General features: G+C 40.0%; 1 protein-coding gene across 2 annotated transcripts in view; it reads left to right on the plus strand.

The window, feature by feature from the left end:
* Positions 1 to 16,891, plus strand: part of MAP2K5 (mitogen-activated protein kinase kinase 5) — a 272,784-nt gene that overhangs the window by 107,790 nt on the left and 148,103 nt on the right. The window contains exons 10-12 of one of the 2 annotated variants that reach the window (XM_056127637.1): positions 3,588 to 3,656; positions 3,746 to 3,827; positions 10,699 to 10,760. In XM_056127637.1, the coding sequence (XP_055983612.1) occupies positions 3,588 to 3,656; positions 3,746 to 3,827; positions 10,699 to 10,760 (213 nt within the window). The remainder of the gene's footprint in view (positions 1 to 3,587; positions 3,657 to 3,745; positions 3,828 to 10,698; positions 10,761 to 16,891) is intronic. The other variant, XM_056127638.1, reaches the window with a different exon arrangement.

The following is a 16,891-nucleotide window of genomic DNA, read 5'->3' on the forward strand; positions in this document are numbered from 1 at the left end:
TTTTAAAATTTTTGAATATCTTAATTTATTTTTTAATTGAATCACCTTGAGATACACAGTTACAAAGTTGCTCATGATTGGGTTTCGGTCATACAGTGTTCCAACACCTGTTCATTCATCAGTGTACACTTCCCACCAGCAATGTTCCCATTCCCTCACCCCACCTGCCTCTATGGCAGGCACTTTTCTTCTCTCTGTCTCTGTTTCTCTGTCTCTCTGTCTCTGTCTCTTTCTGTCTCTGTCTCTTTCTGTCTCTGTCTCTTTCTGTCTCTGTCTCTGTCTCTCTCTCTCTCTACCCCCCACCCCCTCCTTTTGGGTCATTATGGTTTGCAATACAGATATTAAAAGGTTACCATGTATATATCCCTTTACCTACTGATCATATTGTAAAGATAACTGTTGATAATGATGGTGTGTTAACATACATTTGATAATGATTCAATATATCAAACGCAAATGTGATTGGGAGAGTTGGGGGTCTAGAAAAGCAAGACAGTCACGAACAAGTCAAGCAGGAAAGCACCAAAGAGCCATCCTGCCAACAGAACGTTTTGAGGTCATTAATGTATTCTCTGAAATCTTTCATGGGATTGTTTTCTGATTAAGGGAAACTCAACAGGCAGCTCCTTGTCGATCGTGTGTGCTGATTATCATTTGTTGCCGGCTTTGGGTCTCTGCTGCTTTTTAAACTAGCATTTAAATGGACCGTTTGATTAATCATCTGTATACTGACTGTAATCCTCCCAAATTTCCGTTGTGAGTTGTACATACTGTAAAAGACAATTATGTCGCCACAGATTAAATAAGCGAATTAAAATAGAACAGCGGCTTAATTTGACCTGTGATTCTGCTCCCCTTGCCTTTAGTGGAGCGTGTGCCACTCCAGCAGATAAATGAAGCCATCCATGACAGCTTGTGATGAATTGCCGTATTTATACTGTATATTTTAATAGCCTCACACTAATTTAAATTGAGCACAGAGTAAATTATAATTCAGTCACTTGACTGCTTATATTTAACTTGACAACTCATCCTTATTTGTCCTGGAGGTGTATAGAGAGCAGTGGAAAGGCACTCAGGTATTTCTGTTCCTCACTTAACCCCTTCGCCATAAAATACTTCACGGTCAAATTCTCTCTGGTTTGCACACTGTCTCCCTCCCAGGGAAACAAATAAATACTAGATGGAGTCTCGGGGAGCACATCCTTACCTTGCACTTGAAACAGAAAATTACTGTTGGCCACACTTTTCCCTGTTGCTTTCAAGTAAGGAATGGAACTTGCTTTTTGTTTATTTTTTGTTTAAAGCCCTTTTCAAGCTCACTCACAGGCGTGCCCAGGGGAAGGGAAATTAACCTTCCACCTAGAGTGCCAAGTTTCTCAGGAAAGAGAAGAAAATTTCGATCGACTTGTTTTCAGGGAGATTTTTACTTTCCCTCTCAAGTTCTCAGAAATGACTCACTTTCCTGCCATTAGGAACTCTCTACTCTTCTGGAGTTTAACAAAAACCCAGGAGTGATCAAGATTTATTCATTGTAAGTGAATTGGTTCTACACTATGGAATCACTCGCTACATTTTAGGTCACTGTGGCACTTTTATTTATTATGGTGTTTATATCCTCTGGTTTTAAATTCTGTTTTTGAAGTAGATTGGTCCATTTCCTTTCCATCTCCAAGCAGCTTTTTTATTTAGAGGGGGGACCGTGGACATGGGGTGTACAGGAGCAGCAGGAACAACAGATTTCCCTGGGGTTCAGGTTTGCGGTGGGGAATCGTAGGCAGAGGAGCTGACTCACCACCTAGAACTAGACAGAGGACAAATTCCTGGACAGTCGTGCAAATCTTAGTGTAGTGCTGGGGGATGATCAAGAGAATGTATTTTGGTCAGTCGTGGGAGACTGATTCCAAGGTGTTGACTTGCTAAGTGGCATCCATCATGTCTTTTCTAATTGTGGGGGGGGGGGGGGGGACAGAGGTGCAGGACCTTTCAGGGGTCCAGTCTAACACGGAATAAATCAAGTTGGTAAAATAGCAACTTCAGAAAAGTGATTCTCAACCTTCCTGTGAGAAATCAAGTGGAGAATTGTTTCGGTTTTGTTTTTTTTCTCACTAGTAAGATGTGGGCCCAGCCCCAGAGAGTTATCTTATTCTGGAGTTTAAAGTGTTCTAATTTAATTTTAAGTGAATAAGTTTAAGGTAAGCTACGGTGAAAGGCTCCGGTTGAGAAGCACTGTTCTAAGGCAGATAATAACTTCCTTTTAGTGGAGGAGTAGTTGAAGATTAGAATCCTGGTACTTGGTATCTGAGTAGGGGTGTTAATAGTTCGAATATTTTATGGTCTAGAATTGGAAGGACACTGGATAAATTAATTTTGTTGCTAAGTTTCATAAAGATACAGAAATGTAAGTGGATATTCTTGGGAAATGATTATTGGAAGAAATATTTAAATGTCTCATATTATACTTGCTAAAGTGTATAATTTTTGTGAAAAACTTTCTCAATGGCCCTAAAGCAAACTCAGTAGAAAATGGGTGTGCCTTTTCCCTCCTACCTCCCCTGCACCTGGATATCACTGTCGCTGTCCTGTCACTGTCCTCCTGTTGATCATTGATTTGCTCGAGCGGGCCCAGTAACGTCTCCATTGGAGACTTTGTTGTTACTGTGTCTGGCATATCGAATACTCTCGGTAGCTTGCGGGGCTCTCCGAGAGGGGCGGAGGAATCGAACTCGGGTCGGCCATGTTGGCTGCGTGCAAGGCAAATGCCCTACCGCTGTGCTATCGCTCCTGGATGTCAATAGTATAAAATGTGTGTTTAGGAGTAAAGTAAAACTTGAGCAGTTGATGATTTTCATTCTTAAAAATCCCTGAAAATGAGGATTGGATGAAAAAATTTCAGAGGTACCTGGCGTTGGAATCATAGTGCAGCAAGTAGGGCTCTTGCCTTGTATCCTCTTGAACCCCGGCATCACCCAAGCCCTCCAGGAATGATCCTTGAGCTCAGAGCCAGGAGTCAGTCCTGAGCACCAACCCCCTCAAAGCCTGTTTTTTTCATAGGTACTTTGAAGCTCTAGCGTTTTATGACAGTACTAGCAAAGAATCATGACTCCATTTTTAAAAGATTTTTAAAAAATCTTTTTCTGTTTTATAACAAAACCCTTAGATAGCACTCTTAGTCTTCATCCTCTCTGCTTATCACATAATATCTGAATTCCGATTCTTTTTTTTTTTAATCGTTTCAGGGTTATTTCTGTCTTCTTCTTTGGAAAATAACCACTGTGGCCAAATAGGGTGTATAAATTAAGGGTGTTATACCTTAACTGATTTTAAGGCCATTAATAGTGACCTCTGAGACCTGGCTGTTTCCTTGGTCCCATCAATCACTTCTGTACCACCTCCCCCAATACAGAGGGTCAGAGGGATGTGGAGACTGTTTGTATTTCTGGAATTATAAATGGCAGGGAGGAGAAAAGGGGGAAGTAGGTTTTTTTTTAAAGCCACCATAGTTTCTAGTGTATTAATTTCATAATCAAGCTGACTCTATTTAAAATTGCATGAATACGTGACTGTTGATTCCTTTCGATACGCAGGTCATACTCCTAGATATTACACTGGAACTTCAGAAGCAAATTATGTCTGAATTGGAAATTCTTTATAAGGTAATTTTTCTTGGTCTTTTTCTTTCTAAAGCATGCCTGTGTAACTGACCTGCAGATTTTTAACTACTTTTGTCCTATTTTTGTTACAGTGTGATTCATCATATATCATAGGGTTTTATGGTGCATTTTTTGTAGAAAACAGAATTTCAATATGTACGGAATTCATGGATGGTGAGTTTGCCCTTTTATAATACTTTAAAAATTACTTGAGGGTATATAGTGCTTCAAAATCTGGTTTTGATGCCAAATAGAATTAGAGTAATTGAAATAAACTAATAATTATTTTCTTTATTTGATAAAGCATTTTGGAACTAGCATTTGGATTTCAGTGTTAAGTAGTTACAGTTAATGTGTAGTTTTAAAAATATAATTTTATTTACTTTTGTTGAAAATTTAAATAGGACAGATTAAATGCTAGTCTCATCAGTGGTTTGATATTTGATTCTGTCTACAATCTGTCTTTAGAAGCAAAACAGATGTTCTGCTCTTTTAATGTTTCAATAGCCAAAACAGATTTTCTTTTAAAGAAAACTATTAACCCAATGTCCTGTGTCTTTTAGAAAGAAATCAGTTCTTAATTGCAACATTGGAAATTGTTTTCCAACACAGCTGTTAGGTCGGGGTGTGCTTTCTATCCCTCTGACCGAACTGTTTCTTCCCTTTGTTTTTTTCTCCATTTCTATTTTGGCAGCTTTTCTTGATCTTAATTTTACAACAAATGTAGATTCCTTGGTACACTATCTGTGAAATGATATCATCATTATTATTATTTACCCATTTTAAATCAAAACAGTCTTTAAATTTTTATTTATTCATTTTTTCAGTAATTAGTGCATTAAAACACAATATTTTTAATATACATAGTTTCATTTTGAAGGATCCAGCATATAACTATGCAATTAATCCATATTCTGCAAAATTTTTTAATGACCAACAATGATGATATAAGGTATACAATGTGTACTGTGTTCTAAATTAGTTATGGCAGATATCAAGAATTAAAACTCTTGGGGCTGGAGCAATAGCACAGAGGGTAAGGCATTTGCCTTGCCTGTGGCCGACCCAGGTTTGATTCCCAGCATCACATATGGTCCTGAGCACCACCAGAAGTAATTCCTGAGTGCATGAGCCAGGAGTAACACCTGAGCATCACTGGGTGTGACTCGAAAAGCAAAAAAAAAAAAAAAATTAAAACTTTTAACAACCATATGAGTAACATGACAATTACTTTTCAAGGGGACTAAGAAAATTATATTAAGGATCCACTTTTGTGTTATTATTATGTGACTTTTCATAATTCTCTTTGGAAGTCCTAAAATATTTCAGGGGCCAGAGAGCAAGTACAGGAATTAAGGATCATGCCTTCAGACGGCCACCCCTGGCTCATTTCCCTGGTGGCACATGGTCCCTGAGCATCAGCCCAGAGTCCCCAAGCATTGAGCACTGCTGGGTCTGTGACCCAGCACACTTCTGGGGTGGCCCAGGTAATCTTTGGCATCTCAGGACCGGAGCAGTGTCTTGGGGCCTTGGCATGGAACGACCACCAACCACACTGCCAGAAACTGCCAAATAATTTAAGAGACCTAAATAAATATCATCAAGATGAAATAGTCGATACCATAAGATTAACCCTTTTTATGTATATAATTCAGTGGCTTTTAATGTATCAGTGAGTTTGCACACAAGCATCACTGATTTAAGTACATTTTTATCTCCTGAGAAGCAAACCTTCTGCCGTTAGCAGCCATTCACTTGTTGCTCTCGCCTTTTAGTTTCTGGCACCTGCTTTCTGTCTCAGTTTCCCTGTTATGATCATTTCCTCTAAAAATGGCATCTTCTGTCCACTCGGTGGAGTGGGCACTACCAGTCACCACTCTCAGATCTTGTGTCTCTATGGGATAAGGCAAAATAGATCTGCAAATTCCATGGGCCCAGACCACAGCTATAGCCTGACACTGCTCTGAATGCACAGTCATGGGCTTCCTCCGTGGGCAAGGAGTTAGCAACAGTCAGACACCTTTCTGAGCAAAACAGAAAGTAGGCACATGGGTGAAAAGCCTAGAGTCTAGAATTTTGTCAGGCTAAGATAATACATTCAGACATATAAGGTGACAGTGTCTTAGAATGTGGTGAAAAAGTACAATTGAGGATTTAAGTTTTTAAAAATTACACGGGCCCCAAACTACATAGTATCGTCTGTCTTTTCTTTTCTCCCTGCTTTCATTACGGTTAAACCTGTTTGACAGCTTCCTCCCAACCCCAGGACTATTCCTTTATGTAGATTATATATCATTATATATAGACATATATATACACATATATATGCTTACATAATGTGTGTATTTGTTCAACATTTCCTGGGGTTCAATCCCGAACACTGTATATGGCTCCCTGAGCCAGGAGTGTTTCCTGAGCACAGAGCCAGGAATCTTCCCTGAGCATAGCCAGGTGTGGCCCCAAGGCAATGTATTTATATATACATTGTATACCATAGTTTCTTTATTTAGTCTCTGTGCTTGGACAGATCTTAGGCAAGGCAAGCTTCTTACCCTGTATTGTCCTTTTGGCCCATCATTATGTATTTTAATCAGATATTAGTTACTTACTTCCCACTATTTATTGAGAACGTTCACTCAGACAATGTTCTAAACCAGGAATGAAAAATGAACAATACTTACTAGTTCCTGTCATCTTAGGACTAAAATTCTAGAAAGAAAGACAGATAAGAAACACACTGTATATTTTCTGAGAGACGAAGAGAAGAGCAGAAGAGAAGACCTATTAGAACAAAAGAAACTGGCTCACAGAGGAGGCAGTTGATGGGCTAATCAGAGCTGCCTTTCATGGAAGTTTTATTTTAGCGGGAACTGACATCAGTGGGCTTGTAAGTGCTCGAAGTGGGGGCAAGCTTAGTATGATCAGACCCCTCTACATGGAGGGTGATGAGGGATGAGGGGATGACCAGGATTTGGACAGCAAGCAGGGAAGGGAAGTCAGCAGAACTAGACTGTGTAGGTCTTCGAAGTTTTGATAAGGTGTGTGGGTTTTGTCTGAATTTTTTTAATATGTCACGAGATTTCTGAGAGAGTGGTGCAATATGCCTTCTCACTGAGTTAAGCTGAATCCACCCAGAAACACTCAGACCTTTCAGCATACAAATGTAAATGCATCACCAACATGAGAATAAGACATCTCTCAGAAAGTGTTACAGGGGGCTTGAGCAATCTTACAGCAAGTAATAGTACTTCCCTTGCATGCAGCCAACCCAGGTTTGATACCTGGCATCCCATATGGTTCCCCGAGCCCACCAGGAGTGATTCCTGAGTGCAGAACCAGGAGTGACCCCTGAGCATCACTGGGTGTGGGCCAAAAACTGAAAAACAAAAACCCATGTTACAAAGAAAGGACTCTGGTTTTAGCAAAACTAAGAGCGCTTCTGAAAATTTCAGTTATGATTCCACTTACAGTTTATCAGTTTCAATAATTATCCTGGTCAAGGGAAAGAAAATACTGGATGAATATATCAGTAATATGGCTTATTCATTTACTACGTATTTATATTTATCTTCTGTAAAATGCTGCCTTATGTTTTAGCCTGTATTAGGAGTCTAAATATAGACCTTGCCCTGTCAGGTATTTTTTCCTTCTTTTTAGTTTGGGAGAGGGTGGTATGAGGTAAAGTACTTAGAAAGAGAGAAAATAGCAAAGACACTTCCTGCTAGTTAGAGGGGTTGGTGTCAAGTGGGAAATACCAAGTTCTTTTTATTTACTTACATGAAAGTTATAGCCCTGATTCACCAGTAGAAACATTTAGTTATTAGGCAGTGGAGAAATTTTCCAGATCAGCGCTCTTCCTTCTGATACCTCTAGTGGCTAGTGGCTTGCAATAAAATAATTGGCCTAGGGGTTGGAACGATAGTAAAGTGGGAAAGGCGCTTGCTTTGCATGAGGCTGGCGGGTCCCACGTGCTCCCCTGAAGGCCACCAAGAGTGATCCCTGAGTGCAAAGCTAGAAGTAAGTCCTGAGCACCACCGGGAATGGCCCCCAAAATAGAAAACAACCAAACAAAATGACTGACCTAAAGATGATCTGAGACCTTGGGATATCAGGAAGAAACTATACAGCAAATGAATGACCTCAAAATCATGAGCAAAAGAAGTTCAAATCATAGACAAATGGTTTTCTAAATGCTTTTAACAGGTGGCAAAGACTACAGTATCCCTCGAGTGTTATGTGTGAGTGACATCGCATTGCAGTATTGGTAAAACAGACATATGCTATAAAATGTTTACATATGACTCTCAAGATGTGTGATATTATGAGGAAATATTTTAAATCTTTGCCATTCAAATAATTCAGAGGTTCCAGTTTTCAGACCCTTCAGTCAGATTTATCACTTTGGCTAATGCACTCATCTCCCTGGGACTCAGTTTCTCTGTCTGTCAGATAAGGTTGTTGCACTGATCTTAACATATTTCATAATATCTTATAGGTAAAAGTAAAGGCCCTCCTGTTGATCGTCGATTTGCTCGAGCGGGCCCAGTAACGTCTCCATTGGAGACTTTGTTGTTACTGTGTCTGGCATATCGAATACTCTCGGTAGCTTGCCGGGCTCTCCGAGAGGGGCGGAGGAATCGAACTCGGGTCGGCCATATTGGCCGCTTGTAAGGCGAACGCCCTACCGCTGTTCTATCGCTCCAGCCCTTATAAATCTTATCTTATAAATATTAGCATTAAGAGTTGATTATTTATAAGTCTAGTAACTATCTTTTGGGAAGCTGGTAGAATGGAAATGATAGCAAAGCTGAAAATCAAACCAAAATCCTTTGCCATTTTGCCCCAGTTTCTTAAAACTCAACAAACTTAATACAGATTCTTGATTTTGAGTGGATCTGCCTGATTCTCTCCAGTAGTTATCTCTAGTGAGTGTTTCAAGGACAGAGTGAATTTGTGGTGACACAGAGCCAGCAAGGATGGCACAGGACATCAGGACATGACGATGTGAGGTGGAGATTCTCTGACCCAGTGGACTCTCTCCGGGAGTATTCTCTTTTGGCTTGTGCTGCTGATAATGGTCGCATCATAATCTTTGGCTTTTTATTTAAGCTCATTGAAACTATTGTCCATTTAGCTAATTAGGCCCTGATTTATATCCCATGTAAAAACAAATCTCCTCTGAGGACTTCTTACTGTATATCTGAATGCATTTGCACCTTCTGGTTTTGAACCAGGCAAGCGATTCACTTCCGTTAAGGACTGACTATAAAACTTCATTTTTCAGTATTCCAAATACCAGCAGGTGAAGCTTGATATTCTTGAGTATGTTTGTTCTTGCAGCTGGCAATTCGTCTGAAAGATCAATGAGAACATAAAATGTTTTTTTTTTACCATATTTTCAATTTTATTGCATCTATAATAAAAATGCCATTTTAGTAAGTAAGGATCTTTTTTTTTTTTCTCATCTTCCTGGTAGCACTCAGGGACAAAGTAGAAGAGTGAGTTGCACGAGTTGCACTGTGGTTTACCAGCATCTTGTCAGAAAGGGAAGATAGAAGTGGAAGTTGCCTTAAAGAAGTGACGTTTTCCTGCTTTAAGCAGGGTAAATACAAAGTAGTATTTGGAAAAGCCATTTCTACAAATATGTATATACATATGGGGAAAATACCTATGTTCAGCATAAGAAAGCTTGACATAAAATAATCATATTTATAAAATAGACTTGACTACATTTCAAAAGAATGACTTGTTCTGTATTAATATCATGTGACGAATACTTACAAATCATCCAGTAGTAAAGTCATACATAGGAATGTTAACCTCTGATATAAACAGAAATAATTTCTATAAATCAGAATGACTGTATACCTGTTTTACTGAAAGCTTATTATGTGTGGTTCAAATTGCTCCTATATGGTGAATAGTAATTTTCTGTTTAGTTTCCTGAAATTTTTAAACCACTTATAAAATTTCACAAGCGTACACTTCTTTTTATACTTTTGATTCCTTCAAAATAGTCACCAGCAAAGTTCTGCAGTTATTTTAGTGGCACTATTGCAGCATGTCACGGTGACTTCTGACTGTTGCTACTGCGTGAAATCCACGACAATTTCTCATTCATTTATGTAATAATTTAATATCTGTTTATTGAGCATCTACTATCTACTAGTTGAGATACTGTCCAGGCTGATCGTTGAACAAAAATAGATGTGGCCCAGCCTTGTTACGTTCATACCCGAACAGTTCAGGTTTTCTCAGACTGCCAAATCTGAGTGTAGAGGAGGTGGAGGAGGTAAGTAGAGGTTGTGTAAGGAAAAACTGTGACGGTATAAAAGATTGTTCCTCTTCTTTAACTCACAAAGTGATTTTTCAAAGTAACTCTATAGATAATTTCTTTAAGAACGTTTTGAGATTTTTAGATTATACGTCTGACTTTTCTTGGTTGATTACCGTATCTTGAAGCATAACTTCCAATTCCTGAGATGTCAGCATTGCTATTTTACAGGATTAGTTTTCATGTGTAGTTTGTATCTTATATTTGTTGTTTTTTTATTTGGTTACTGCAAAAGTTCTAAGAGGGAGTCCTGGTTTATAATCAAGAAAATTATTGTATGGTGTAAGACAGTCACATTTGCACACAATTTAGGATTACATTTAATTCACCCTATTTGGAGTTGCATTAAATACATATTTAATATTTGTATATTTAGGGTTACACTAAATGCACGTATTTAGGATTATACCAAGTGCATACCTTTTAGCCTGCGTTTAACTTGTTTTTCTACAGTTTGTACATGCATGTGACTGTACACTGGGAAATAAAAGGGAAATACCTAGTTATGTTTCACCTGAAAGTACAGTTAGATCATAAAAAAAAATCGGACTAAAAACCTATTTGAATTATAAACCACATGCATGATTGAGGAGGAAAAAATATATTAGCATATTGAATACCTGAGAGAGGAACCCAGTGCACTGATTCAGTCGTTTGAATCCATAGTACAGAGGAGTTTGAATACATAATACAGCGTGTCTGTTTCTACAGGGGGATCTTTGGATGTATATAGAAAAATTCCGGAGCATGTCCTGGGAAGAATTGCAGTAGCGGTGAGTGTATGAGCCTCCTGGAATTTAGATCATTTCATCTTTCTAGTGACCCTATTCCCGTATTTCCTCGGAGTGATTTTTTTTTTAATTCCTTCAGTTCCTATTGACTTTTGGGGGTTTTACAACTGTCTTATAGTTTCTGTCCTTTGTTCTTTTTGTTGACTGGCCCATAATTGCCACATAGTCATGTGACATCCTTCCAGCATATGGGTCCTCTGAGCAGGCCTGCTTTTACTTTCAGGGACCATGCAGTTCTCATATTGTCCAGGAATGATTCCAAGTTATTCAAAGTTCTTTTGAGCATTTTTTAGTTAGGACCTATGATTCGAAAATACTTATATATTTGTTGTTGATATTATTAAATTATTACATTAAAATAGAACTGTCTGGGGCCAGGGAGATGCCTGCTTTGTGCAGCCCTTTATGTCTTCGCTCTTAATTTTTCATCAGCTACATCTCAGAATTTATTTCATTTGTGATCAAAAACAGTTTCCCCATTTTCTATATTCACTAGTGAACCAATGAAATATATCAACTAACCTAGCATGGGCCCCAGGTTCCAAACTTGGAATAATGTAGGCTAAACAGTGTCTAAGCAAAGTCATGGGGTGGTATAATAGTAAACAATTGCTAAACTAAAGGTACTCTGATGGCTTAAATAGTTTAATGCAGAACAAAGTGATTATACCATGTACCATTTAATTAAATGGCTGATTTTCGCGTTCATTATACATCAAACTGACAACTCACATCCTTTCATCCAACATGGACACTTATTTAGTCTTAGTTCATTGTAATTCACAGCTTTCCTTTTTTCCTTCTAATTATTAGTGTGAACTACCCAGGGCGATGAGAACTTTCTTTTCTGATGCTGTTGCTGCTAAATCGCTTCTAATCTACATGTTTAGGTAGATTAGTTCAGTATGAAATTTGAGTCCTTAAATCACAATTTTAGATGAAAATAAAAATGTTTCATTTCCTCCTTTAATCTCAGGGGGAATGGATGCTTTGTGGCTTTTGGCAGTTCTTGGCTCTTAAGTTTAATAACACGTATAATAAAGGGCAAAAAAAAAAGGCAGGGATGCCAATTGAAAAAGAAAAAAAAAACTAGATACTCCATTATCTATTGAACTTGGCTAAAATAGAAATTGGCCACCTTCAGAGGAGAAGCATGTTTTTCGGGGACTTCATCAATCTTTGCTCCCTCCCCTGAAGGGCACCCACACAAGGCCATGTACTCTTCATTCCCCCACGCAGGCATCCTGGATGTGAATGGAGTCACCAAACACACACACACACACACACACACACACACACACACACACACACACACACACACACCCCACTCCAGCTCACAGACGGGGCTGGCCTATTGAGGAAAAATGTTTTCAAGAATTATTTTAGTGAAAGGCAATTTAAATCAGACTTTGGCTTTTCTAAATGTGCCCAAATTCTCCAGCTTTTCTGGCTCATCAGGTCATAATAATGGAAACTGCCTATGGCCAGAGTAGAAGAGCTACTTTTGATAATTTTGCTCTTCATCTGCTACTTCTTGTGAGACGTACTGAGGCTTAAGCATGTATAATGCCTCCAAAGTGTGTGTGTGTGTGTGTGTGTGTGTGTGTGAGTAAATACAAAAAGCACATGCTTGCATATATACATCTATTTTTTATTTTCAGTGTCACCCCCTCTGATCCTCAGGATCCACACGCCCATTCCCAGCAATACTTAGTCTGGCAGTGCAGGCCAGACCATGGGGTTCTCAGGCCCAGTATTACCTGATGGCAGCTGGGGGCATTTCAGGGGCCACTCCATGCACTGTTAAGAGCTCACCAGGCTGCCCAGGATAATTAGGGGAACGGGGTGGGGGGCAGGGGGGAATGTCGCGCCAGAGATAACTCAGTGCATGCATAAATCAAGCATATCCTCTATCTCCCCAGTCCCCCATAGTATATTTTTATGAGATTTTTTAATAGGCTACAAACACAGTCTCCTGTTGCAGCTACCAAGCATTGGTGGAAGGATTAGACCAATCAGGTTTATGCAATCAGAGTTCTTACAGCCTGAGTGGGATCTCAGCATCCTTGACCAGTCTCCTAGCTTTCTGATGAACAATAAACAGTCTTTCCGGGGGCTCTCTCAGCTGAGGCCAAGGAAGCATCTTGGTGCTATTGCTAAGTCAGAAGTATCAGAACCAGGAGAAAGGAGGAACTAGGTATATTTTGTAGGTTTTTTTGCACGAGTCCCCGAAAGGTGCTTTTCATACAAGTGCTATATCCTCTCATGAGTATAGGAATTCTGTAAAGCTGTGTAGATTATTTGAACATATTTTATACATTTGCATATTGTAGAAAGTTAAATAACTTGCCCAGAGTGGTTGTAAGCCCATGAGTAATAGTTTGAACCACAGGCTGCTTGACTGAGACCTCAAGCTCATTGTTCCACATTCTTTTCGTGTCTTCAAACACATGCAGGCATCACTCCCTTCCCAGAGTAACAGTGAGGGGCTGGAGATAGTACAATGGGCAGGGCACTTGCCTTACATGCGGTCGACCGGGATTGGTCCATGGCATCCCTTGTGGTCCCCCGAGCACTGCTAGGAATAATTCCTGGGTGCAGAGCCAAGAGTAACCTCTGATCATCACCAGGTGGCTGGCCCTGAAGCAAAACCAAATTAACAATGATCTTGACTTACCACATAGACCCAGAGATTTGAGATGCATTGCAGAATGACTCTCTGCAGAATGCCAGCCTTTCCCATGCTTCAGATATTCGGACGTAGGGCAAGAGGATATTTCCTGCCCCCCCCCCCCCCCCCCCCCGCCCAAAGAAATCTCTGCAAACCGACCGAGCAGGTTTTCCAATTCACTCAGTGATTTTTATCCGCTTCCCGTTGGAGTGCCGCCTCCTAGCACAGAGGAACGCCTTGTTGCCTCCCCTGCCACCTCTCCCATTTGATTTTTCCTCTCCTTTCCGAAGCAGTGACACTGTACACTACACTTTGAGTGCTAATGTTGATGGAAGCTGTCCCTGAAAGGATGTGCACTTGACATGTCACCGAGTGACTGATTGGCAGCAAATATAAGTACTTTTCGTGTCAAGGCTTTGTCAAGTTGTCGTCGTGATATGCGGCCTCCAGAATACCAATAATGCCCGCTAGGTCCCTGCAGACAGTTGCTAGTTCCCCCACTTATGGATCCTTAGATGCTTCTAGCGGGAAATGGTAATTATTTTGACAGGTGGGAAAATGATATTTTCTTATTTTTGAATTTCTAACAAAATTTAGGATTTAATCACAAATCCCAGTCTCAGTATTTATTTTCATTATTTTTTCTGCTGAACATCTGAATGCAGTGATTGCCTTCTGCCCCGTCTTTCCTGCTTATTCATGTGCTGTTGTACCAGCTTTTAGTGGCAAGCTTCCTTTAATGGTATGGTTTCATAACCTAACACTCCGCCGATAAGTTGAGGGGTTAACCTTATTTCTAGCTCTCAGAAGATGATTACTTACATACTCAAGAAAATGACCTTGTCTCGTAGTCAAAGAGCAAATTGTGTTTACTCTCTGTGCTATTTTTATAAGCACTGAGAAATAACTTGGTGCTGTTCCTTACTCTTGTGTTAAAGTTATTATTGCTGATATTTTGATATATACATGTGTTTATTGCAATGTCACTCGTTCTAAACCCTGGAAGAAATCATTTGCTATAAAAATGTATTCTGTTCGCCTAAAATAGACACTGTGGAGTTGATCATACTGTGTTCATAAATCTTTTAGTGGTGCATTTTGTTCTCTGAGAATAATTAAAGTATGCTAACCTCTGCTCAGCATTAATTGATGATGATTTTTGTCTTCTAGAAATTTAGTATTTGGAAATTGATTTTCTCTCTATGCATTTCTGATTTTTTAATGCTGCTTTCAGTCCATTTCCGCCAACTAAAATCTTTGCATACTAAGTCCCCAACCCCCCCCCTTTTTTTTTTTTTTTTTGCTTTTTGGGTCATGCCCGGTGATGCTCAGGGGTTACTCCTGGCTTATGCACTCACGAATTACTCCTGGCGGTGCTCGGGGGACCATATGGGATGCTGGGAATCGAACCCGTGTAGGCCATGTTGGCTTGCGTGCAAGGCAAACGCCCTACCGCAGTGCTATCGCTCCAGTCCCCTGACCCCCTTTTTTAAAATCATTTTGGGGCTTCTTGCTCTTTTTGGGGGGGTGTACATCTCCCCTGAGGTGCTTTGGGGGCCTGAGTATCTCCAGGCAATATTGAGCCTACAGGCTGGGGAGGTTGATGCTAGAGCCCTGGGGTCCTGTACGTACTTGCAGAGTAGGGTACCACTGGGCGCCCCCAGTGGTGGTTGGGGCCTCCACAGCTGTACCCAGAAATGACCAAGAGTCACCTTGGTGCAGGAATCTAACCTTGGTCCAACCTCTGGCCCTTTCATTTTTAAGATGTGTAAATCAATCAGTTATTTCTCATTTGAAACTGCTAGTTCCCATTCATATGTGTGCAGGGTCATGGGTAGGAATAAAAATATGGCATTTTTGTTACAACTGTTCTGATTTAAATATTGTTTAGTTTATTATATGAGTCGTTGTTTAAATTTCCCACATCAAAGAGAGCTCTTGGAACTCGAGTCTTTTGGACCTCGGAAATGTCTTTTTTTTTTTTTTTCATGAATCCATTGGACCAGATATTCCTTCTTCTTTCTTTTGAATTGGAGGCCACACCTGCTGGTGCTCAGGGGGTGCGCTCAGCAGTACTGAGACCATTCTCAGAATCGGACCCAGCTTTCTGCATGATGAGCATGTTCTCAGCATTGTCTGACTCCCTACCCCAGTCTCTTGATCACGGGTCTCTCAGACCCCATTATGATTTGAAACATTTGAGGAGAAAAGATCCTCTTGGAATAATGCTTTTTACCTGAAAGTTATTCGACTAAAAGCAAGAATTTCCATCGCTGTCTCATCCAGACCCCTTATTATTATTAAAAGCTAACCACGTTTGGTTAAAAACATATACACGTGAGCTGGAGTGATAGCACAGCAGATAGGGCGTTTCCCTTGCACGTGGCCGACCCAGATTTGATTCCCAGCATCCCATATGGTCCCCCAAGCACTGCCAGGAGTGATTCCTGAGTGCAGAGCCAGGAGTAACCTTGTGCATCGCTGGGTGTGACCCCCAAAAACGCAAAATAAAATAAATAAAAATAAAAACATATGCATGCATTTTCCCTGAAATGTTTTGAGGATAAGTTGCAACATTCGTGCCTCCTCAATACTTCATGTGTATATTTCCCAAGAACAAAGTAATTACTTGCCTAAGTACTATATACTCATCAAATCAGGAAATTAGCATCAATACAAGAGTATATGTTTATCAATCATATAATTACATATATACTGGTTTTTACTCATATAATGCAACAATAAGCCATCTTTATTCAGTATTTTTCCAGTTGTCCAACAATATTATAAAAGAAAGATATTTTTTTTTTTTATAAATGACAAAATTACTAATCCAGGGGCCAGAGAGACACTCAGGGCGTAAGGTGCTTGCCTTGCATGCAGCCAGCCCTGGTTCAGTCCCTGGTCCCCCAAGTACCGCCAAAAGTAAGTCTTGAGAACTGCTGAGCGTGACCCCATTCTCCCCTGCAGGCTTCTCATGCAACTTCCAGTCTAGGATTAGACACTGAATTTAGCTTAGGTGTTTGGATTTTGTTTTGTTTTGCTTTTTTAGACTCAGACCAGTGTATCAGTTTTTGTATCTTTTCCAGTTTCCATGTTTTAAGAGTTTCTGCCTTCTTGACTTCTTAACTCATTTTTTAAAAAAATTTTTATTAGTGAATCACCGTGAGGTCCAGTTACAGACTTACAATCTTCTGTGCTTGCATTTCAGTCATACAATGATCGAGTACCCATCCCTCCACCAGTGCCCATTTCCTACCACCATCCCTCCTACCACCCCCACCCCACCTCTGTGGCAGGGCATTCCCTTTTGCTCTCTCTCTCTCTCTCCTTTTGTTTACTCATTTTTTAAAAATCCTTGCCTACACACTTTCTTCTTTTTCTTGGCTTGAGTCTGTTTCTCAGCGCTCTGGGAGCTTGGTAAAGTCTCCTGACTGCTTGG

This window comes from Sorex fumeus, unplaced genomic scaffold, assembly GCF_029834395.1.
Source record: "Sorex fumeus unplaced genomic scaffold, SorFum_2.1 ptg000063l, whole genome shotgun sequence".
Classification (NCBI taxonomy): domain Eukaryota; kingdom Metazoa; phylum Chordata; class Mammalia; order Eulipotyphla; family Soricidae; genus Sorex; species Sorex fumeus.